Below are 24,944 nucleotides of genomic sequence, written 5' to 3'. Positions count from 1 at the left end.
ATAGTCGCGAAATCGATAGAGATATATAGGTTAACATCTACCTACAAACTCGAAGTAACGAAGTACCTTCATGTTTGACGAACACACCGATCATCAAGGAAATAATCAAAATCGAGAGGAAATACACATGTACAACACATAATACACATACACGTATATACAAGCTAAACACTTAACAAATTATAATAATGTTATTTAAATTGATATCTGTAAATCTGTTAAATTGAACTTTAATCTATTCATAAAATCGTTAATGTTCAACCAAAAGTCACCAAATATCCTTTCGACCTAAAATGACTTATGTAGCTTACATTTTTTTTTTCAAATTATTTTTTTCATTTTACTAACCATTATTTCATGAAAAGCATCAATAGTAGTCTATGAAAGCATTAATAAAAGTCATACTTTTTGCAAACCTGATTTTTCACATTCTAAGAGATTAACATTAATGTTAGTTAATGATTATAGACTAAACATAGACGAAATGGAATTTAACAAATTTCGTTCATTTGAACGTTGAAATGTCGGGAGGCTAAAAAAATATGACCTTTTAAAATCATAATTCATTCATACACGTAGAGATATGGATTTTTGTAGAAGGGCAAAAAGGGCTAAAATATATATTTATATATGTAAGAAAAAAAGAAGAAGAAAAGAAAGATTAGGTTCTCTTATCTTGGTAGAACTCGCACAAGAAAGTGCACCGTTAAAGCGTACATTGAGAGTAAGAAAGAGAGAGAGAGAGAGAGAGAGAGAACGCGAAAGGTCGTTGGTCGTGGTCGAGAGCGCATTAAGAAAGCGATAAGACATTAAGAACGATAAGGGCAATATTGTCACTGACAGTTATACACGCATCGTCCTCGAGGATTCGTTCTCTTACGATATTTTTTGTTCCTCTTTACTCTTTCTTATATTCTTTCACTGTCTACCTCTCTTTTTCTCTCTTTTTTTTCGTTGATCCCACACACCATTGCGTTTTTCATCGTGTATCCCATCCCCTCTAATTCTTATCCGTAAAAATTCTTTTTGCTTATGCATAATTACGTACATAAAAAAACGAATTATATATTTTTAATAAATATATAAATAAATATACTTGATATATATATATTGTGGATTGAAAAGTTTTAAGCCTAATAAATGGAAATAAATTTATTTCACTCAAACTCGGTTAAAAAAAAAATATAAATTATTTTTTGTCAAGGTTCAAGATTTTTCAACCAACCCTTATATATTTGACGATGATTATGAGTGATCTAAAAAATAAAAAATACAAAATTAAGAACAGTTTATCCAAAACGTATCAGTAGAAAAAAAAATATGACTTATTGTTAAAATATTTATATTATTATGCAGTACGCATAGGTTTATTTATTATATATGCACGTTATTATATTTGGTTGAATTTTTAAACATCGGTATTATTTTTTCTCTCTTCTTTACATTTTACAAATAAAACAAGTTCCGACCACTTGAATATATTCGTGTATTATTGAAGACTCTTATCGATTCAGTGACATTCCTTATTGAAGGATTCCTCAGAAATGTATAAATATTATTGCACACGGTCGTACCTCGATTTACTTATAGACAAGATAAAAACGGAAACTCCAATTGTATTCTCAACTTTATCTCATTGTCAGATCGAAGACAGAGAGTGGGAAAAAAATTATTGAAGAACTAAATGACTCGAGTGTATTATCGTTGCACGTGTTTTAAAAATCTGTTTAAAAAAGAAATATATACGTATATATAAAAAAATAAAAGATGAAATATATTTGATATTAAACAAAATTCGTTTGTGTATATACATATTTATTATTTTGCGATTTTTGGCAATGACTGATCATATGGATAAGAAAAATTTTTAAAGATAACTTTTTATTTTCAAAGTAGATTAAAACTTTAACTAATTGTCAATGTGTTGTGTTTACTAGCACTATGGGATACCCATTAGAAAGGAAATAAAGTGTACAATATATTTTTCCACTTTCTCCAAGACCGAGATTGCTCGGAAGCCTTGGGGAAAACACTGTGAGACACAAAACTCTGCTTCGTTTAATTCGAAATAGACGGTGATCGGCCATTTTTAAAGAACTGACATTTTGTCATTACTCTCGTTACATATTTGATCTTTCTATGATATCTCACTCGAAAAAAGAACACTGAATTATTTCTTCTTAATTTCAATCTCCTTCTAATTTTTCCTTTCATTAATAATAATAATAATTTAACATCCTTAATTTTGATCGATGATAAATCAGTGATCTCATTTACCGACTTATACAATTTTCCATTACACACATTCTCGACGCGAATTTGTAGATTTTTTGAAAAACGAGAAAGAAAGAAAAGATATTTCAACGATAAAATACTTACAATTAATCTGATATATATTTTTTATTTTTTTTTTATTTTTATTCCTCGGGTAATTTATGTACGAAAGAAGAAAAAAAATTGTAAGGTTTTTTTTTTATTTTATTGACAAACGAGATGAGACAACTTATCTGCAACGTTTTTTTTCTCTCTCTCGAAGAGGGGGAGGAGGAGGAGGAAGAACGACGTTTTTCGTTGGAAAAAGCCAATATATCGGTCTATCGATCGAAGTATTTTTAGTAGGCGGATAAGACGATGACCGGCGCTCGTCACCTTTTTTTTCCTGCGAATAACCTACATAATAAAAGTAGAGCAATGAAGAATCGTCTTCGTCGTCTCCGTTGGCGTCGTCATCATCGTCATCATCGTCATCGTCATTATCGTTGTTGAGGGATCGTTGGCTTGTTAGACGCAAGGCTGTTTGCATCGACTCAAAGTCGTTGACCTACTCACGTCAACTCGTTTCCGCGCGAATGCTTGGCCGCGTCCTTGCGATCGTCATCGTCATAATAATAATAATAATAATCATCATCATCATTATTATCATCATCATCATCACCATTCCCATCATAGTCGTAGTCGTCATAAGCGTTAAGATCACACGTGTACACGATAAACTTTTCATTTCTTTTACAATTGTGATAATGTTACTACGAATTTGTCTACAATTTCAATTCATCAAAATGAACGATTAGATAAAAAAAACTGGTGTGTATACTTATGTACGCACGTAAGAAGTTATACTTCTTTTGCATACCAAAACTAATATAATCTCAATAACCTCAGAAATAACTTCAAAAAAATAACTTAAAAAACATAATAATAATAATAATAATGAATAATTATTATTATTATTCATTATTATTATTATTCATTATTATTATTATTCAGGGTATTGTTCATTATTATTATTATTATTATTGTTCAGGGTATTGTTCATTATTATTATTATTGTTCAGGGTAATGTACATTATTATTATTATATTGTTCAGGGTGATGTACATTATTATTATTATATTGTTCAGGGTAATGTTCATTATTATTATTATTATTATTGTTCAGGGTATTGTTCATTATTATTATTTTTATTGTTCAAGGTATTGTTCATTATTATTATTATTCATGGTATTATTCATTATTAGTATTATTATTATCATTAATTTTCTTTTTACATAGAATATAGTTGATAAAGAAACTTGTTCCCCCCTCCCTGCTTGATGATCGATATTATCTGCTAATGTAAGCCGATTATTTTTCTTCTATTATTATATTTTTATTCATTTATTTATTTATTTAATTTTATAAATATATATATATATAAGAAATAATAAAAAAAAAACTGATGTGTGTACTTATGTACACACGTAAGAAGTTATACTTCTTTGCCGTACCAAAACGAATATAATCTCAATAACCTCAAAAATAACTTCAAAAAAGAACTTCAAAGAAAAAAAATAACTTAAAAAAAAAATAATTATTATTATTATATATATATATAAGAAAGAATAAAAAAAAGAAAAAGAAAATATCAAAATATAGATATCAGTCCACACTAAATATAAGAGAGATATATAGAATTACTTCACGCGTCAACAGCCATGGCGCGGTTACAGCATTAGTTCTCGCTCGATCATTTAAGTAAAGCAACGCTGAATACGATTAGTACTTGGATGGATGACCCGCTTGAGAAAAAAAGGGGAAGAAGAAAAGAAGACAACTTCATGCCGTATACTTGAAATCGCTTTGCCGCGCCTCGTAAATACCGAAAAACTTCGTGGTATCGATCGGAAAAAAATCACCTCCGTCACATTTTCCCAAACGCGTCAAATGCAGTATAACTTCAAAAATAAAATATTTCAAATAAAATCGAATCACTGCATTACCGGCCGAAATATTGTAATTCCTACGTAAATTCCGAGAAATAGGGATATTAATAAGTAACAATGAATTCGTTAGATCAACTGTAGTAGACTGATTTGCTAACAAACATTTATGAGTAGAATGTTTTACGCTTTGTCTTTATTTTATTTTATCAAAAAAACATGCGTCTTTATATTTAACGATAGTCTGACATATTCCAGCCATTCTAGTAATTAGTTTATCGATTGTTTTTTAATTGAATATTTTTTCATGTTTCTCCTGGAAATTGCCAAAGTTCTCCAAAAGGATAATTCATTCCAAGTACAATATCAAATTGGGTGTATAAAATAAAAATAAACATTATGGACATAAGAAAATATTGAAATCTCTTAAAACATAATTAAACTTGGTAATATTTGATATAACAACGACAGATCGTTTAAAAATTAATTTATATATTCGATTTTAAAGGAAATCGGTAAAGAATCCGAAACTTTTAGCCGATAGTGTATAGGTGTAGCTATTCATAAGATAAACGTTAGTATGTATTCTAAGTTATAGGACGTTCTTGCCGTTTGCGTGGAGAGGTATGCGTCAAGTTTCGCAAGTGGTTTATGAAAATGCGCGTACTCCGCGTTATTATTAACTTACTACGTGGGTAACGCATTAAAAGTCGAAGCTTCGATACCACTAAGGAAATTTATGAGATACGTGCGTGTGTAATAATATATACCTACCTACCTACCTACCTACTACTACCACCTCTTGTGCTATCTATCGTGTACCTACACGTATATGTATTACCTATTTTGTTTTAATTTTTTGTATATGTATTTACCTATTTTGATTTAATTTTCTTTGTTTTTTTTTTTTCTTTTTTTTTTTAAATAACCATGAATAAAAAAAGATAAAAATTGAAAAATCATACGTATGTAATAACATCGTTAAAGGCAACTAGGATTAGAATTTTTCTTTACAGTACAGATATAATTCGTTTCGATGAGGGAAGAAAAAATAGTGCGAGTCAACGAGGTGAAATAGCTCTAAAGATGCTCGGGGCAAATCACGTGACCTGAACTCTGTGGATTGGTGTCAAATCGGTAACTAGCTATGTTCTACTTGAAATATACGACGGGGCGCTAATCCTACAGTGTTTTTATCATTGGTGCGCGTACTATGAAAATAACAAAAGAATTCTTTCATTATTATTATTATTATTATTATTATTATTATTATTATTATTATAATTCTTTTCTTAATATTTTAACGTAAATCGATCAACGAAAATTATATCACGATTTTCTTTCGAGATTCTCTGTTTAGCATCGATTTGAATGGAAATTCAAATATTCTCTTACGTTGATGAATTTTCAATCTAATCGTTTTTCATTGTCTTATGCAATTATTGCAACATTAAATATTTTATTATTATTATTATTATCGATCGAAGATAGAAATAATATACTTAAAATATTGTCAAGTTGATCGTATCTATAACGCTATTTTAACACTTTTTGCATTTTTCCTTAATGATATATCTTTATCGCTATCTTTTCTTAGTATCTTTATCCAAAAGATAAACTTCCCTCGTCCCAGATTCGTAAATTGCCTTGTCGACGTAGAAACTTTTAATTACGACCGTCCTATATGCTTACACGCCCACATACCTAGATACACATTAGAATACGCTAGGTCAATTTGAAAAATCTGTTCCCTTTATTATTAATTTAATTTGAGAATAAAATTTACAATGTTAAAAGATAAAAAAAGAAACAAGAAACAAAAATCCTTAAAACTTATTTGCCCTCTAACATAAAACGTATTTTACACTACTTATCGCTTTCAACGAACTCTCGCAACTTTTTTCACATTAACATCGTGATTATTCGACGAACAAACAAACAAAAATTTTATTTATGAATTTATAATATTTATTTGTAATCGCATTAATCGATAAGTTTGATCTAAAAACAAACATATTTTCGCGGGAGAACCACTGCTCGTTCCCATTTCTCCTTTCAGTACTCGCTCGTTGAATCGGTGCTCGTGTAACAGCAACGAAAGTACTCTGATGACGTTATCGACCTCTTCCCTTCCCTCCCCCTTCCTCCTCCCTCATCCTTCTAGTTACAATCTAAAGATTCTCAATAATAATAAATTAACAATAATCTCGTTTGACACGATCGCGATAGAAATCGTTCGCGAATACATTTTCCAATGTTAGATTTTTTATGTCGATTGATTAATTTGCATTTTTTTAAATTTTTCTCTTGGTTATTGGGTGAATCGTATTTTATTATATATCGCATTGCGTTATCTATCTCTCTCTCTTTTCTTATCTTAGATCTCGATGATCATAAAAAGTGCAATGTACGATACGAAATCGTAACCGTCGTGTACGTTGTCATTATCTCTCGCTTCTCATCAAAATTAAACGATAAAAAAACTTCGGATGGTAAGGTGAAATGTAAAAAGATTGACAATTATTTTTATCAATAAAAAGAAAAAAGAAAATAAAGGTAGAAAAAAAGAAAAATCATGAGAAATATTTCAATGCCAATTTCGATTGAGAAGAGATTTTTATCTCGAAAGATAGAAGAAAAAAAACCGAAGAAAAAGAAAGAGAAAAGATTTTGAAGCGTGTTAGATTAATTAAGATCACGTGAACTCATTAAAAATATTTTGTAACGGCGCCGTTCTCGATAGTACGTATCGCGTAAGCACGCAGTTGCGATTTATTATTTAAACGATAAATGACGCCACCCTTGTGGCAAGAGAGTCACGGACGAAGAAAAACGATTGAATCACAAGTATAGAAGGCATAAATACGAACCGATCGTTGACGAGAGTTCGCGAAAAAGTTTTATCAGTTGTGCACTCGCAAAGAAAGCTCGTGAAAAAGTGTTTCAATTGGGTTTGTGAACAAAATTCGATTATATTATAGTATAATAATATGCGTTATATTGCGTGTCTACGTTAATCGATAAAAAATATTGTTTTTATTTATTTCTTAAATAATCCGTTGTCATAAAGCAGAAACCTTGTATGGTAACGCGGAATGTTTGTGTCAAAGGTTAGTAATTTATTTCTTTTCTTTTCTTTTCTCTCTGCTTTAACCTGAAATTTTAGTTATTCGACCTTTGTCATGTTTGCTGAAATATTTTTCATTTTGACGACAGAAGTTGCAACGGACAGAGTGTGCTGATATCTTACACAGAAATAATATTAATCTCTAAATTGTGATATGATATATAGTATATCAAATATATACCTATGTATATATATAGTAGTATATATTAAGAGATATTATATTTTCTTTATACTTTACATAAATAATTAGAATATTATATTGTATATTACATTTTACTATACTAATATATATAATATAAGTAATATACATATTTTATCTTTAAAGTTCAATAGAATATGCATGAATATCAAATATATACGTATACATTTAAATAAAGAGGAATAGAGGTATTATTTTTTTTTCTTTATATTTTATATGAATAATTATAATATGCAATACAATAAATATAACATGAAGTATCTATATACTTTGATACAATATATAAGTATATCGAATATATATTTATCTATAGATAAAGTTAGCTATTATACTGCATATATAATATACATGCAATACATATATATATACTTTTTTTATGTCATACTATACTAATTATATACATAATACATATAGTACATATACACTATATATAAAATGGCATTTAATTGAAACAAAACAAAATAATCAAAGCAAATTAATTATAATAAAAAGTATAAGATAGATTGATAAAAGGTAGTATTCATGTAGATAATCAATCATTTTAAAGGTTTCGAAAGTGAATGCTTTCTGGTCTAATTCAAGTGTGGAAACTGGCTTCTTATTTCATCGTGAACAGATAAGGCGCCTTCCGTTCGTTCGTTCGTTCGTTCATTCGTTCATTCGTTTGGATGCGATTCGATGCTTCGAAGAATGAGTCAAAAAGAGATGGTAAAGAAGAAGAAGAAGAAGAAGTAGTAGAAGTAGAGAAAAAGATAGAGAAAGAGCGCCGGCGTGGCGCGGCGTACACACCACCACGTCGGTTTCTTGTTTTCCACTCCGGCGATTTATCCGTCGACCTCGCGGTGCGATGACTGGCTCTAAGGTCAAGCGCGTATTTCGCACTCTCGGCCGCACGCGCCTGCCATGAAAACTTCTCCGTTCGAGATTTTATTCTCACCTCTCTCTTTCGGGGAAAACTATCGTCTTTTCGTACGATATCATTTTGTTCTTCTCTTTTTTTGCTAATTTCTCTTTTTTTTCTTTTTTCATTATTCTTATAATTTTATAATAATAATAATAATTATTATTGTTATTCTTTGCTCACAATTATATCGTTACGCTATAAATATATATTTGTGTAATCATATTTTCTAATTTTGTGTTTTTCTTATTATTCTTTCTTTCGACAATTTTATTTCAATTAATGATATTTCTATAGGTTTATATTTAAATTACGTGCATTGTTGTTTTATTTATTTATTTCTCTTTTCTTTTTTTTTTCTTTTTGATATTTTTTATTAATAATTTATGTAATAATTATTAATATTTATGTATGTCTACTTTTTGATTATTTGACACAGTTATTTATTCGATTTATTTTATTTTATTTATTCGTATATTTGAGTTAAATTAATCAATTTTAAAATACAGAATAATAAAAAATAAATTAGTAAAAGCTAGTAAAAGTTGTTCAACTACAATATTAAAATAATTGATATTCATGTATGTATATTTTTATAATTATTTGCCGGAAACATTTAATCTAGATATTTTTTGTATTTTTTATTTACAACGTGTTTAGATAAATTTAAAATAGATTATTTAGAATAAATTTAGTCGAAATTAGTAAAGGTTGTTCAACTACAATTTTAGAATGTCATTCTTGTATATATCTATTTTTATAATTTATAATCAGAAATATTTATTAGGGCTATTTTTCATTTTTATTTATTATCTTTTTTCTCTTATTATTTTATTTCATCATTTTTCACTTTACACACACACACATAAAAGATAAAAGCCACGGACTTTTTAAAATGATCATAACATATGTTATATATACATATATTTATACACATGCATATGTAAAACGATAAAGTTTATAATGCTAAAAAAAATAAAGAACACGATCCATTATATAGTCACAGTCAAGAATAGATTAATAAGAAGCTTTTAAAGCACAACACACTTGTGGTCCATTTCTTGGTTTATTACTAGTACTTAAAGTGGATGTTAAGTAGGAGGTTGCTTGCAAGCTCCAATCCTCTGACGCTTCTTATAAATAGTGTATTATATTTTCTGGTACACTTAGATTATTAAAAAAAATTCTGAACATTAACTATATAGAGTAAAATCTAGGAGACATTAATACAAAAAATAAATATATTTATTTAAATTATTTCTCTTTCTAATAATCCTCCTACACACAAAATTCTCAGAATTTATTTATGGTTAGAAGATTTACAAAACCAACATGTATTTAGATTGTTATACCATGTGAACCGAAATAAGTATTAAAAAAGCATTAAAAAATTTAGTCCAAAAACCACCACAAATTTATGCTTTTCTACACTTTTATTGTAATATTTAAATCAAAATCAAAAGAAGCGTACAGGCATTGAAATAATTATTAAAATAACTAAAAAATTGAGTCCATAAACCACCACTAATCTATCTCCTATACTTTCGTTTAGAATACCACATCATATCATAACTTCGTTCGTATCATAAACGGGGGGAGGGGTAGGAAGGTGTATATAAATGTGGTAGAAAATGATTATATGCATATGTCTATTTCTTTTCTTTCTTTCTTTCTTTCTTTCACTCTCTCTCTCTCACTCTCTCTCACTCTCTCTCTCTTTCTCTCTCTTACTCTCTCTCTCTCTCTCTCTTTCTCTCTCTTTCTCTCTCTCTTTGAACGTGTCGTTGTATATGGCTCCGCGATTAAGGCCATGGTCATAACGGCATGCTGCTGGTGCGCTTATAGATGCGAACGAGTTAAATACCACCTTGTGATTCCAGCCGCTTATCGTTCGTGAGTGTTCGCCCACTAACTTTTCCATCGTAGTAACATTCTTTTTATCATCGACACCGTTCGCGGTCCCTTGCGAAACCCGTTCGAACCGCACACAGGGGAATGACTTTTAAACACAATATAATCTGTAATTAGATTATAACTGTCTCTCATTGCCACGCTTATTCTATTTTTTTTTGTATTTCCAATTTTTCATCGATTTTATTTATTTATTATAATATTATATTTACATTCAACGTTATTTTCATTTGACGCAAACTTACTCCATTTATCTTTCTTTTATAATCATTACTTTATTCATTACTTATTTTTAGTTATTATTAGACGAAACATATCTGGAATTCAAATAATTATTCCTTTTCACAAATTGCATAGAAACAAAAAAATAGAAAGAAAAAGAAAAAACTCGTCCTATGTAATGTATATAATAGATAGAGTAATAGTGGTAATAATATTAGAATAATTATATTAGCATTATATTAAGTATATTTATATTAGCTTTTCGTTATATGTTCAGATAGTTGTGAGTTGTGTATTAATGCGGAGAAATGGGAGAATGTGTTAAATATTTGTAAAAAGAACAGACCCTTCAAAGGGGAGAGTAATATATACATAATAAAATAATATATTAAGTGTAGCAATTTTAATTTGATATCTTGATATCAAATTAATTCGTTTATTAAAATTCGTTTATTAAAAAATTAATTCGTTTAATTCGTTGCATTAAAATCATCATTTTATTTTCGTCAAGGAATTCGGCAGTTCAGCCTGAAAAATAAATCAAAGCTACTGAAAATAATGGAGACTATTTCAAAGAATAACAGATGCATGATTATTTTATAAATAAATACTAAATTTGTAAAAAAGGCATTGAATTAATTGCTATATCTAATATAATACATATATATGTTTCCATGGAAGACCGAAATTGGAGAATGTCAAGATTCACATGGTCGCTTGTCAACACATACCAAATATGTCAGTGAAAGACCGAATATTTGAGTTTATTCTAATACATTAATATTTCGGACATATACCAAGCGATCATATGAATCTTGACATTCTCCAATTTCGGTCTTTCACGGTAACATATATATATAACATATTATGTTGCCAAAAAAAATGTCAACTCCTTTTTTTCTTGTATTGCGAAGATTTCTCTTTTTTACCGATCGATAAAATACAACAACAAAAATATAAAGAAAAAGAAAAAAAAGATAGGAGAAAAATATTATTAGACTAGCTCGTAATAGTGATCTATGGATCATTCTCTCTACGCTACGGATCGGTTCCTCTCGTCGAGAAAGAGAGAAAGAAAGAGTGAGAGAGTTAGTCTAGCATAGATAATTTCATGAGACGAGCCGTATCCGGTCTCTCACGGAGCTGGCTATTATCGTAACCATTTGTTATCGCCGGTTCCTCGTTGAACTATGCCAACTCACTACTGGTGTGTTGGAGAGTCCACAACTCTAGGCTAGAACGAATGAAACGTTCATGAAACAAACGAATTAATGTGTTGTTCGATATGAATCTCTTACATCGTTCCGTCCTTTTCTTCTTCCTCCTCCTCAACCTCCCCAACTATTTTTTCGAGTTAATTACGAAATAAAAAAAATTTTTAAAACCATGACTCATCGTTCTCTCTAAGGATGAATAGTTACGCTAACGGCGTAGTATAGGAAGAAGAAGAAGGAGAAGAAGAAGAAACAAAAAACAAAAACAACATTTTGCAATTTTTATCATTGAAGAAATGATGTCGAAACGAATCGAAAAATATATGGACGATGATGAAACGTATTATCTGAAATTCAAATAATTATTTCATGTTGACAAATTGCGTAGATACCGAGAGAAAAAGAGTGGGGAGAGAATTCATCCCATATACGTTGCCGAAGAGAAAAAAAAATCATCATTTCGGTGCTGACATGAGAGAGTTTTGGGTGGTGGGGGAAAGAGACTCTTACGCGATTTATACAAGCCGAACACGTCTTCGGAGACACGTCCTTTCGAAATAAAAAGGACGAAGTATCCTTTCTCTTTCTTTCTTTCATTCTCATATTAGTTTACTCCACGCGAAGGAAGGAAGTATAATTCTAATGCAAAATCTAACCACTCGAGGTAATCGTTTAAATAATTTCAAAAGTTGTTGAATATTTTTTGAACACGAAAAAACACGCGCGCGCGCGCCCGCACGTACGCACGCATGCACGAATATTCGTACAAATACAGACATGCGTTCCCTCTCCCTCTCTCGATTTTTCTTTCTCTTTCACTTGGCACTCCACAAACTCTCTTGCTTATATTCGTGTGTCTCTTCTCTCATTCGTGGTTCGAACGTTCATGCCACGATGGGGCCAAATAACTCCGAGAGGTAAACGACATCCACACGCGCATAGCCTACGCCTTCTTCTTCCTCCTCCTCCTCTTCCTCCTCCTCCTCCTCCTCCTCCTCCTCCTCCTCCTCTCTTCTCTTCTCGTTGTCTCTTCGTTTCGTTTCGTTTCGTTTCTTCTTTCGAAAGGCAGCCCGATTAGACGGTCCACGTTGTTAGTCTCGCCTTGGCCCGTCTGGCTTTTAACAGAATCCATTTTCTTTTCTTCCTCCTCTTCCGTTCAACCATAGTCACCTATTTTACTATTTTCTCTTTCACCGTTGACAAATACGCGTGATCAATTTAAAACGTGACAATATTTCGAACGATATTATATGTGTGTGTGTGTGTTTGTGCGTGTATGTGTGTGTAACTTAAGTTTATTTTCTTATTTTTATTTTTTTTTTATTTTCATTTTATTTTTTTGTAATTTTTTTTTTGGTTTTATTATTTTTCATTTTATTGTCCAGCATTAAAATACTAACGAGTAATATATTATATATATTCGTTTTTTCTTTTGATGTTACAGTGCATCGTACGTGGGTGTTTCACACTTGCTTCGAACGAAAAATACGAGACACGACGATTCGATCATTTTACGAAGTTCAGTGTTTCATAAACGTTGTTTCTGTGGTTTTGAAAGCCGTCAACGATCGTCGACTCCCAAACTTTCCTCGACTCGTTCAGGTAAATGTCATCAAATTAATGTTTTAAACATTTTACGTATTTCTTCTCGTATCACTTACTTATTTAACCTTTTACAGCCTCGTATAAAATTCAAAGTCACGCATTTATTTAAATGTCTGTATTTTTTAAGTATTCCATCATTTTATCAACACAAATTCTCTTATAACTTCATATCCCAATCTCTCCTTATTTTATTTTTGTATAATCATAAATTACATTATAGATAATTTTTGTCATATAAGTATAATTTGTATTTATTTCTAATATAATACAATTATATTAATATAAAACAATACTACAACTTTAATCTTATACGATTTTATCTACTGAGACGAAAAAATAAAAATAGGGTTATAAAAGGTTAAAATAATAATAATAATAATAACAACAACAACAACAACAACAACAACAATAACAACAATAACAACAACAACAACAACAACAATAACAATAATAATATTAATAATAATAATAATAATAATAATCGTTCTCATTCAACGCGATTAAATGACTTTCGTTTCGAAACGACATGATCGAAAAAAATAGGCTCGAAAAAAAAAAGAAAGAGAGGGAGAATGAACGTGCCATCGAAAAGTCGTCTCGGCTAGTTCTTTGATCGTGTAATACGAACTGATTAGGAAGAAGCGCCTGGTGGTAGCGCGCGCGAGTAGACACCACACCACCACCACAAAGAACGGACGCGCGCACACATACGTACGAGCTCGTAGTAGCGCATCAACGAAGTTTGTGGTGTGAGTGTGCGCAGGAGATTCCGTATGTGGGTGGACTCGAGGTGTGCGAGCTGGTTATTCCCAGAGATGGAAGTGGGTCAGTAGCAGGCGGCTGCGAACGCTACGAGTACGAGCACTCGAACGGGTTGAAACGAGTAGGAAACGCTGCTAGATCACACATAAAAAGAAAAAGAGAGAAAGAAAAACGAGGTGAGGAAAAAAAAGAGAAAGTCAGTAGTAGAGAGGTTAGAAAAAAATCGAAATTAGATGTCGTAACGATTCCCTGCTCCCTCCGCCCTCCCCCCTATTTCTTTTTCAACGAACACCTTCGTAGAATATTTTTTTTACATTACCTTTAAAAATGAATATCGTTTTATTTCCGTCCTGAACAAACAAACGCACTCGAAGAATTTCTAATATAATTTTTTATAATAATTTTCACCCGAGTGAATATAAAATATTTTTGTTTTGTTTTTCATTCGTTATGTCGGTATAAAAATTAATACTTTGATAAGACAATTTTGTAAATATTTTAAGCGGACAAATAAATTGAAATAATTTTTTAACGTTTCAAATCTCATCGCGAGACGGATAAAAATATTTATTTCGGAGATAATTTTTCAATGACTTTGATTATTTTCTTTTTCTATTTACAATTTGTTTGGAGAAAATAAACAAATATTTCAGAGATAATTTTACTTATCATACTAACGATCAGATTTTTCTTTTCTTTTTGATTTTGTTCGTTAAACGTAAAATATACAAGTACCAGATCGTCCATACGTAAGACATTGTAAAATAAAATATAAATTATAGAAAGAACCCAAGAAAGCGAGTGTAGGTCGTTTACGACCCACTTCTAGAACGCGCCCTACAATCGAACGTTCATTATTGATCGCATCTACGATTTCTATAGAAGCATCGTGGAAAACGAATCGGTATCGAACAGTGAGTGCTCGATTTCGAGAAGCAGCACCAACGATGGCTTTTGATACCGTTTCGGAAGCAACTCTCGTCTAGTACCCTCTTGAGGAATCGATTTATCCCACTGGTTCTCTTTTCTGCTATAAAAAGAAATAATAGTGCAATATAATACTACTTTTTTTATTTTTAAAATATAACGCACCGTTCTATCCTAAATATGTATAATTCATACATTTATTATCATCCAAAATTGAAATTTTACTCTTTCAAAATAATCAACATAAAATAATAATTATACAAAATGGCGGTATTATTTTTTCATTTTTTTTCCTCGTTTTTTAATATATGGCATTAGACTAATTTGCATACGACAAATATTTCGTACTATTGTTTATATCTTGGAAATAATATTTTCCTATTTCGTAATATAAAAGTAAAAAGTAATGGTACTATTTTGTTTTTTTTTTAGTTTACTATATTACTTTTTTTTAACATATTTTATTTATATATTTATTATATTAACATTAAACCTACCACGTGCAGTCAAATTGACCGCAGCCGGTAATTCGTAAAAATGTGATAATTTGTAATAATCCTGTTATATGTAAAAAGTCCAATAAAAACGCATAAAATTTATATTATCTATTTCTAAATAAAAGAAAATATATTATATTCACTATTCAATTATTCACTAAATCCAAAGTCTCATTCTATATTAAGATAAATGTAATTATTTTTTTTAAAGCGGTCATTTTACCGCTCACGGTAGGAATAGGTATACATGAAGCGTCGGTTGATTTAATGTTAAATATATAATAAGAAAAAATGTTTTTATTTCAGAATGTAAAATAACAAAAAATATTTATATTTATCATATAAAATATGACATATAATATTAATCAATTGGAAAATAATATTTTCAATAATTGTAGTAGCTTCATAGAGATAACTATTGCTTGTTATACTATGTATATATACATTATGTACCCTCTTGAGACCAGTTCTCTCATTTTCTACGAGTCAGGCGACCAATGGAACGACAGATTCGCCTTTTTCGGAGGCTCCTCGACGACGAGATCGGGCCGGCCCAAAGAATTCGAATTCGAGATGGCTTGCGCACTTTCACTTTGGTCCTCTCTCTCTCTCTCTTTCTCGAAATCAGCCTCATTAATCGTCAACATTTTCCACAAGCTATACACACGAGTCCGTCATCGAGCACCGTAAGCAGTTATTTTTACTTCTTGAACAGCTCTTATCGTATTTGTCCCTATGCGAATATCTCTTCGATATTTTCACCAAAAAGAAATTGCTTCCTGTTCGTTCCGGTTAATAAAGTACGAAAAGGAATAAAAATTTCACATTCGAAACGATTCCATGTGTAAAATTATGTCAAGATTTTATTCGATAATTTACAATAAAAAAAAAATAAATAAATGAGAAATATAGAGAAAGAGAATGAGAGAAATATTGAAGAGAATAATTCGAATTTTGATGAAATTATTATTACAATGAAGTAAACACACACGTACGCGTGCGCGCGTATAAGCATATTAAAATGTAATAATAATGTGACTGAATTAATGTTATAAGCAAAATGATTATTTTAGATACATCGTATCTTCTAAATTAAGATTGGTTTGAATAAAACGAGAAATCGAAGTATGAAAATTAATTAAAACGGAGATACTTCGATTTGATTCGGTCGAGTTTCGAATTCTACAGCTTCCAATATCGATGGGAAGGAAATTATTCGGATGAGATATGCGAGAAGACAAAAGAGACCTTCCTCTCTTACCTGCTATGTTCTTCTATACATACGTAATTAACGTGTAGTATACTTGTCCCACTGCGTGCTTGCACGTACCTACATTCATCTATCTATGTGTAAATTCATGTATGTATGTATGTATATATGTATATATATGTATGTGCGCACGCGTTAAGAACGACGGTGTTCACGTTGACCCAGTTCTTCGGGTATCGCAAGCTTCCAAGCTCTTGCGAATGACGATTCCCCTAAGCTTGCAAGCTCGAGTACATCTACAGCACATGCGCACACGCACTGACACCGTTACGAGATACATTCTTCTCTATCTATCCATCTATCCGTCCATCTTCCTCGTTTCTTTTCAAGATAAATCTCTCCTTCCTTTTCTTCTATTTTCTTCTTCTTCTTCTTTTTTTTTTAATATCGAAAATCCACATAAAATACCATTTTTTCTTCCTTTTATTTTTAATATTTACTTATCGCCTTAGATTACCACGATTTATTTTAAATTATCTCTATTGTAGATTCTAGATATATATATGATCCAAGAATTGTATCAATTTGTTTCCCTTATAAGTAGTAAGAGGCAAGTCAGACGTATCCAGATTTTTACTCCTTTTCTGTTTATATTTTCTCACTATAAGTACATTTATTTGCGTCTAATGGTAGAAAAAAAGAAAAATTTAACTATTTGTTAATTTTGCAAATACAAAAAAGAGTCACAAATCAAGAAACTTGTGACCTAGTATTATAAAAAAAAGGAAAAATTAATTAATTCGACGACACTATTCCTTATCCTTTTTTCTCTTACAAGTAGAGAGAGAGAGATAAATAGAAAGACAGACAAGTCAGACGTTTTCAAGATCTTTACTTCCTTTTTTTTTTTTATTTTTTCCTTTTATCTCATTTTTCCTTCCTTCTTTTTTTTTCTTTTTTTCTAAGTACACTCGGTGCGTCTAATGGTGGAAAAGAGAAAAAGTGTGTAAGGTCGACGACTCGGTGGATGAGTACAGAGAGGAAGCTTCGTTCACGTTGGACTGAACGTCCAACTTTTGCTATGTTCATGTCCCCAGGAATGCTCATGGAACCTAGAAGAAGAGGACCGTATTACACGTTCGATAACGGCGGACAGCTCGCGCGCGCTATGTAAACCCTCTCCATAGTCTGGTAGTAAGTTGGTTGACCAGACGCCACTCAACACTAGACTCGTTTGAGTACGTTTCAATGAGATGGTAACGCGACTTTGCGCTTCGTCCATTCGATCTCTTTCAAACTTAATACGGCTAACTATTATCTAAAGAGTTCGAACGAGACCATGATACGTCTTAACGAAGTAAGGCTTCCAAAAATGGGCTATTTTTTGAGAATTTTTGCATGGGAATATGATAATTGCAAGATAAATTTTGTTTAAAAGAGGACTTTATTATATAGGGTTTCCGAGATTTTTTTTTGTATACACATTGTGAATGTATACTACGCTAAAAAAAATAAGACGAAAATGTTCTATAAACATAAGTCCATTTGAAGTTTTACTCAACTTGTAACATAGATTGTAATATTGTCTAAATGTACTGTTTCAAAGATGATGTATGTTGTTTACTATCGTAGGAGTAATTCAATGCATTCTTTTGCAAATAGACAGTTTTTACAATTTATGTTATATCTTTTGAATAATGCTTTAAATGTACCGTATATAATAAACGGAGGTACAAGATACTTCTGGGACTCGCTGTATTTCAAAAATCTCAAACGATTATTCGTTTCTCTTCTTTACGAATGAACACAATTCTTATCCATAAAGGTCATCTCGGTTAACTCGTATTAAATTAAATCACTTGTGTCGTCAACTTTATTTCAAAATAATTGGACACTAATACAGAGTCGAAAGAATTTTTTAAAAATATTTTGTTTATATTAGTTTTATTAATTCATATTTTTATATCATTTATATTTCCTATTATAAACTTTAATATAAAATTGAATGCATCATCAGTTACAAAAAAATACGAAAAATCATAAAGAGAAATTTTTAATCTGAATACATGGTTTAAATTCAGAAAGATAAGAGGGAACATTGACGAAAATTTCTTTCGTGAATCTTCCATTAAAATTCAACGGAGTAAAAAGTAAAAGAAAAAAAAAAGGAACAGAAAATCAAAAGAAGAAGAAAAGATTTGGACTTCGAATGTTCCTCGTTGAGAGCGATAATGGTTGATTCGACCAATCCTGCGTTAATGCAAATTGACCGTCGATACCTGCACCCACTTTCCCTTTCGATTTCTCTTTTTTTTTTAAACTATAGCGGCTCTGATAATGTTGAAAATATTTTATTAGTGAAAGGATCATCATACGCGCGTGAAGTATGCCGTCGCATTAAGGTTATCGTTTAACTGCCCTCCTATCCTGGATTTTTTCTTTCCTTTTTTCTTCTTCTTTTTTCTTCCAAAACGTGCCGCAATCGATAAAAGATAGAAATAAAAAAAAAATATATATATATATATATTAAATATGAAATATAAATAAAAAAAATTTTAAAGAAAAGAAACGGCAACGATTTTAATTCGCGTAACTTTTTCAATACGAATACACATATTAAATATTGATAGCCTCATTTATTAACCTGATGATCGTTTCGAGAAATTTTTTAAAGTTCTCTCTTTCTCTCTCTCTCTCTCTCTCTCTCTCTCTCTCTCTCTCTCTCTTTTCCCTGTATCTCGATACAAACACATGTAGGCACAGACATGCATGAAAGTATAGGTCAAATTTTTTGGGACACTATATATGCGTATGTATATAAATTTCGAATCTTATGAAATAAAAATAAAAAAGAAACTTAAATTCTATTCGTAGATAAATTATATCGAGATTATCGTAAATATACGAAAATACAAATTTTTCGATTTCCATCGGATTAGATTAGTTCGATAGATAAACATGTGTATGTAAATTTCGAATTTCGTATAGAAATGAAAAAAAAAAGAAAAAGCAAAATATTTCGTATACATTAATTACATACGAAGTAATCTCACAAATATACAGAAATCCAACGTTTTCGATTTCTATCATACTTTAAATTAGTTGGATAAAATCGGACGAGAAAGTTTTTCCACGAAACGACTGCGAACGTTTTACGAAAACGACTTTCTTCGACCTCGGAAACAAAAGATAAGAATAATTTAAATTCGGGTATATAAGTTATAGAATAGTAATAGCAAAAGGCGAAAAGTTTTGATATCTTACAAATACATATATTCTTACAATTTTCTTATTGTTAGAAACGCAAAGGTGTCAAAGTCACATACAAATGATTAGATAGTTACGTTCTAGTAATTTATATACACACGTGCTAGCTATAATTGTCGTGGCCGTAAAACGGAAACATTTTACGACTTGTCGTCTATTTATCTAGAATATATACACCTAACGTCTAATTTTTTGTTTACACGAAAACTTATGTGATATCGATATCGGTTCTTTCTATAATTTATTATCAAAATCTGCATTATAACATACGTCCAAAATGGGTCAAACAATAATTTCTATTCAAGGAAAATATACAAATTTAAAACTACAACGTTGTTGTTATTATTATTATTACCACTATTATTATTATTATTATTATTATTATTATTATTATTATTATTTTACGAACGCGAATAAAAAACCTCGAAGTCTTATTTTTTCTAAATATTTCCTTAAAATCAAAGTAACAAAATATTGCCAATAAATGAAAAATACTAATTTTTATTCTTATCAAGGAGGATAACAGTAATCCAAGCGAGCATATTTTTTCTTTTTTTTGTTACTTAAAAATAATATAGAAATTTTCTTCCTCTAAATTCAAAATCAAAATAAATTACAAAAAAATATCTTACTTTTTTATAAATTAAGATATATTATATTAAGTAATAGATAACGCGGTATTAAGGATTTTACGTGTTATATCGTGTATCTTTTCGTTCGAATAACAAAAAAGATAAAAGACAACAGCAAAAAAAAAGAAAATCCATAGCGATACGAGGAATGCTCTCTAAATGCAAAAAAATGAATGCAGCGTTAACTGGAAGTGATGTTGCGCGTGCGCGAATTACGAGAATATACACCTACGCATAAACGTCGATACTTATAAATATATACGTGTAGAGAATGAGAGAGAGGGGTGCATAGAAAGATTTAGTATCATCGTGTCGTCATAGTTGTGTCGTTGTCGTCGTCATAGTCATAGTCATAGTCATAGTCATAGTCGTCGTCGTGGTTGTAGAAGCCATTGTAGTCGTCAGTGACGGTGAGTCTACTGTCTCAAACTAGGTCACCTCTCAATGCCGCTTCCCACGCAGTTGAGGATGCGAGGACGACCAGCGAGGACGACTACTACAACTACAACTACAACTACTTATTTACTACTCTATCTATCGCTTTCGTTTGTTTAATCGTTCGTTCGTTCGTTCGTTTGTTCGTTCCTTCATTCCGTTCGTTCATTCTCCGTTCGTTCATTCTCCGTTCGTTCATTAGTAGGTTCGTATGTACATTTGGTTCTTTTGTTTCTGACTTCTTTTTCTCTTCTTCTTACCTAATCACTTGTTCCTTCATGTGAATCTAATCACGTACAGGATGTATGTACCTTACCTTTTCACTTGCTAATTTCTAATCTGAATTACATTTCATTCCTGCAAATGAACTAATTTCTAATTCTGTTGCATATTTACTTTCGGATTTAATGAAATACGTAGTATACCTTTATATCATATGTGTATTTTTTAGATTATTTGTTTCTATGTTAAAATCGAAATTTTTTAACCCACCTACATATATTTATTTTATATTATTTATATTATATTTATATTATATAATATATTGTTAAATTGTGTTTTAAAAAATTAAAAAGAAGCAAATTGAATGTACTTTAACTGCTTGATCATTTTTAAATAACATTTTATTATTATCATCTGAAAGAATACAATTAATATTTAGAAAAAAGTTATATATCTATAAATTTATTTTTTTACTAAACGACAGCGTTTCTATTTTTGGTTTATTCATAAATAATATGGTTGATATATCAAAATGAAAAAAGACAAAAATATACTAATATCACTTTCGAAGGTATCATCTCATCTGTAGAAAGCAAAGATGGTTGTGATCAATTAACGGAGAAGAGATTAAATATAGGACCGTATGGTAATGATAAAAAATAAAGAATAAGAAAATGACTTATGAAAAAGATAAAGATGACAGAAAACGATTACGAACGGAGATCATAGATTTGCAACAACTTCGTCGAAGGATAAAATAACAAACATATACGTTAGTTGTCAGTTAGTCTGTTCTTCTCATTTCTTCGTTGATTTTCATAACGAAGGAACCTTCGTCGTGCCGAGCACTCTTTTTCTTTTTTCTTCTTCTTTTTAACGAAGAAGATACAAACTCATGATGAATCTTGAGTTTACTCAAAGATTGTCAGAAAGGTAGATGATACGCGCGCGCGCGCGTGCGTGCTTGCGTGCGTACGTGTTCGTGTGTGCTGGTATGTATGCATATAAGTTAGAAATAACGTAGCGTGTTATTTGCCAAAAAGATAATACCGATAGCGCCGGGACTATGATTGTCCGTAATTTGTGCTCGAGAGGATAGTACTGGACTTGCTGTCCGGTTGTGAATACAATCTATTATTACATCGTACACGTCCGTAGCGTCCGAGATATCGCCTCTCTTCTTTATGTACGTCCTGTAACAACGCGGGTGGAGAACACGTACTTGCTGCTAGACCAATCACGAATGCTGCGCACTATTTTCCAATACTTTTTCATTTATTATCATGCCACTTCGAATTGTAAAACATTCAATAACATATATATGCATGTTTTTTTTTAATTTACAAATACATATGTTTATAATAATAATTATTAAATTATTACAATCATTATTCTTTATGCATATGATAGATATAGAATGTTGCTTAATATTTTTACAATACTTTGTCATTTATTATCTTGCCACTTCGAATTGTAAAACATTTAACACTATTCCTACCAGGACCGGTCAAATGACCGTTTTTAAATTTTCATTTGGAATTTCCTACATTCAACGTATGTGAATCGCCTTTAAACTTTACCACTTTTCCTCATATATATGTATGATATATTTTTCAATATTCACTTATTTTTCTATTGTTTATTTTCCGAGAAAAATTTGTAGTCTGTCTTACCTACCACGACCGGTCATTTGACCGGTAGTACGATTTATACATTTATGTAAGAGTTTCTCTCTAAGACTCAATGCCAAAACTATAAAGTCGTTACAAACGAAAGGTAATGTAGTTATGACACATTTTATCCGATAAGTGCCTTCCAGAAATTGGTTTACGGCACTTCCAAGTGTTTACAGTTCTCACTCGACTATCGGGCTAGCGGTGTTTATTTGCTTGATTGATATCCGATACGGTCAAGATCCTCGAATGTTCTACGCCATCTCATCTACTATGACGTAAAATAAATAAACTTGTAACTGAAGGAAGTGTATAGACGTCTTCTCACGAATTCAAATCAGTATAGTCTTGCGACACGAACAGAGTGCATCGAACGTGAAAGTCACAAAGAGCATACTTGGCAGTCTTTTATTATTATTTTGTAATATTTTATATCGTATTACGTGTTATAAGTGCCATTTTCAAAATAGTGAACAAGACTAACAATACTTCGCAGTAAGTTCCACATTTTATCTTTTATTCTTTTTTTATCTATTTTGATTTACATTTTCATATTTTAGTTTTTATTTTTGTAGAATATTTGTCCCCAAAATGGCAAGACGTTTGAGGAGTGCGAATGTATTATTAGAGAGAATAAATGATATCGATGCAGAATGTTCTGAAAATGATCAGGAAATTCTGGATATGGAAAATAACAATACGGAAAATTATGATCCACTTGAAACAGATTCGAACACCGATGAGAACGAAGAGAATATTTCGAACGTACGTAGACGACGAAAGAGAAGGAGATTCTTAGTTAGTTCCGATAGTGAGAATGAGGAAGAAGTAAGCGAAATTGCGATGGACGGAACTGTTTGGCACGAAGTAAAAATAGGGTCTAATCCTGGAAGAGCACCTGGTCATAATATTTTTAGGGAAACATCAGGCCCGACTGGGTACAGTAAACGTAATATTATGAAAGGCGAAGTAAGGACGGCATTTTCTGTGATAATTGATAAGAATATAATCGAACTTATAAGAAAGTGCACAGAGGCAGAGGCATTTAGAGTGTTGGGATATAAATGGGAACTATCTACAGCAAAGTTATATGCATTTTTTGCAATTCTATATGCACGCGGCGCATATGAGGCTAAGAATATAGATATAGCACTTCTATGGAATAAAAAGTGGGGCCCGCCTTTTTTCTCAAATATTATGAGTAGACATGACTTTACGGAGATTATGAGATTTATTCGATTTGACGACAGAAATCAACGAAACCAACGGTTACAAACCGATAAATTTGCTATGATTTCCGAAGTTTGGTACAAGTTTATTGACAACAGTCAGAATTGTTATAAACCAGGACCATATATTACTATTGACGAACAATTGTTTCCAACGAAAGCAAGGTGTAGATTTACTCAATACATGCCCAATAAACCGGACAAATTTGGTATAAAATTCTGGTTAGCATTCGATGTGCGTAGCAAATATATAATAAACGCTTTCCATATTTGGGAAAAGATGAAAGTAGAGAACCCTCAGTTCCTCTTGGAGAGTTTGTCACTATGAAATTAGCAAAACCGTATGTAGGATGTGGAAGAAATATAACCACGGACAACTTTTTTACAAGCCTACCTTTAGCAACAAAACTTTTAGCAAAAAAAACTACGATTGTTGGGACAATTAGAGCAAATAGAAAAGAGCTACCAAGACTGGCAAAACTGAAAAATGACGACATGGCACTTTTTTCAACCAAACTCTATCGCTCAAATAATTGTATGTTGACAGTTTACAAAGCCAAACCAAGAAAGAAAGTTCTAATTCTCAGTTCAATCCACAACTCCGTACAAATTGAAAAAAATGACACCCGAACACCGGAGACAATTCAATTATATAATAGCACCAAGTTTGGCGTAGATGTGACCGACCAAATGGCCAGAAATTATTCGGTAA

At 31.0% G+C, this 24,944-nt stretch overlaps 2 protein-coding genes across 9 annotated transcripts in view; both read left to right on the top strand.

The window, feature by feature from the left end:
- The window catches only part of LOC122516782 (solute carrier organic anion transporter family member 74D), an 89,829-nt gene that overhangs the window by 44,425 nt on the left and 20,460 nt on the right, over positions 1 to 24,944 (top strand). For 5 of the 8 annotated variants that reach the window (XM_043634895.1, XM_043634899.1, XM_043634900.1 and 2 more), the window contains one exon: positions 13,218 to 13,375. The exons of the other annotated variants lie outside the window; for them this stretch is intronic. The gene's annotated coding sequence lies outside the window, so the exon portion shown is untranslated. The remainder of the gene's footprint in view (positions 1 to 13,217; positions 13,376 to 24,944) is intronic. 8 annotated transcript variants of the gene reach the window in all.
- On the top strand, positions 23,163 to 24,560 carry LOC122516050. Its single transcript, XM_043633579.1, has 2 exons — positions 23,163 to 23,498; positions 23,579 to 24,560. Exon 2 carries the CDS (start codon positions 23,595 to 23,597, stop codon positions 24,558 to 24,560), a length of 966 nt encoding a protein of 321 aa, XP_043489514.1. The 5' UTR covers positions 23,163 to 23,498; positions 23,579 to 23,594.

Source organism: Polistes fuscatus, unplaced genomic scaffold (genome assembly GCF_010416935.1).
Source record: "Polistes fuscatus isolate 324 unplaced genomic scaffold, CU_Pfus_HIC Scaffold2, whole genome shotgun sequence".
NCBI classification, from domain to species: domain Eukaryota; kingdom Metazoa; phylum Arthropoda; class Insecta; order Hymenoptera; family Vespidae; genus Polistes; species Polistes fuscatus.
Note: the sequence above shows the minus strand (reverse complement) of the source record. Positions and strands in the feature narration are given on the sequence as shown.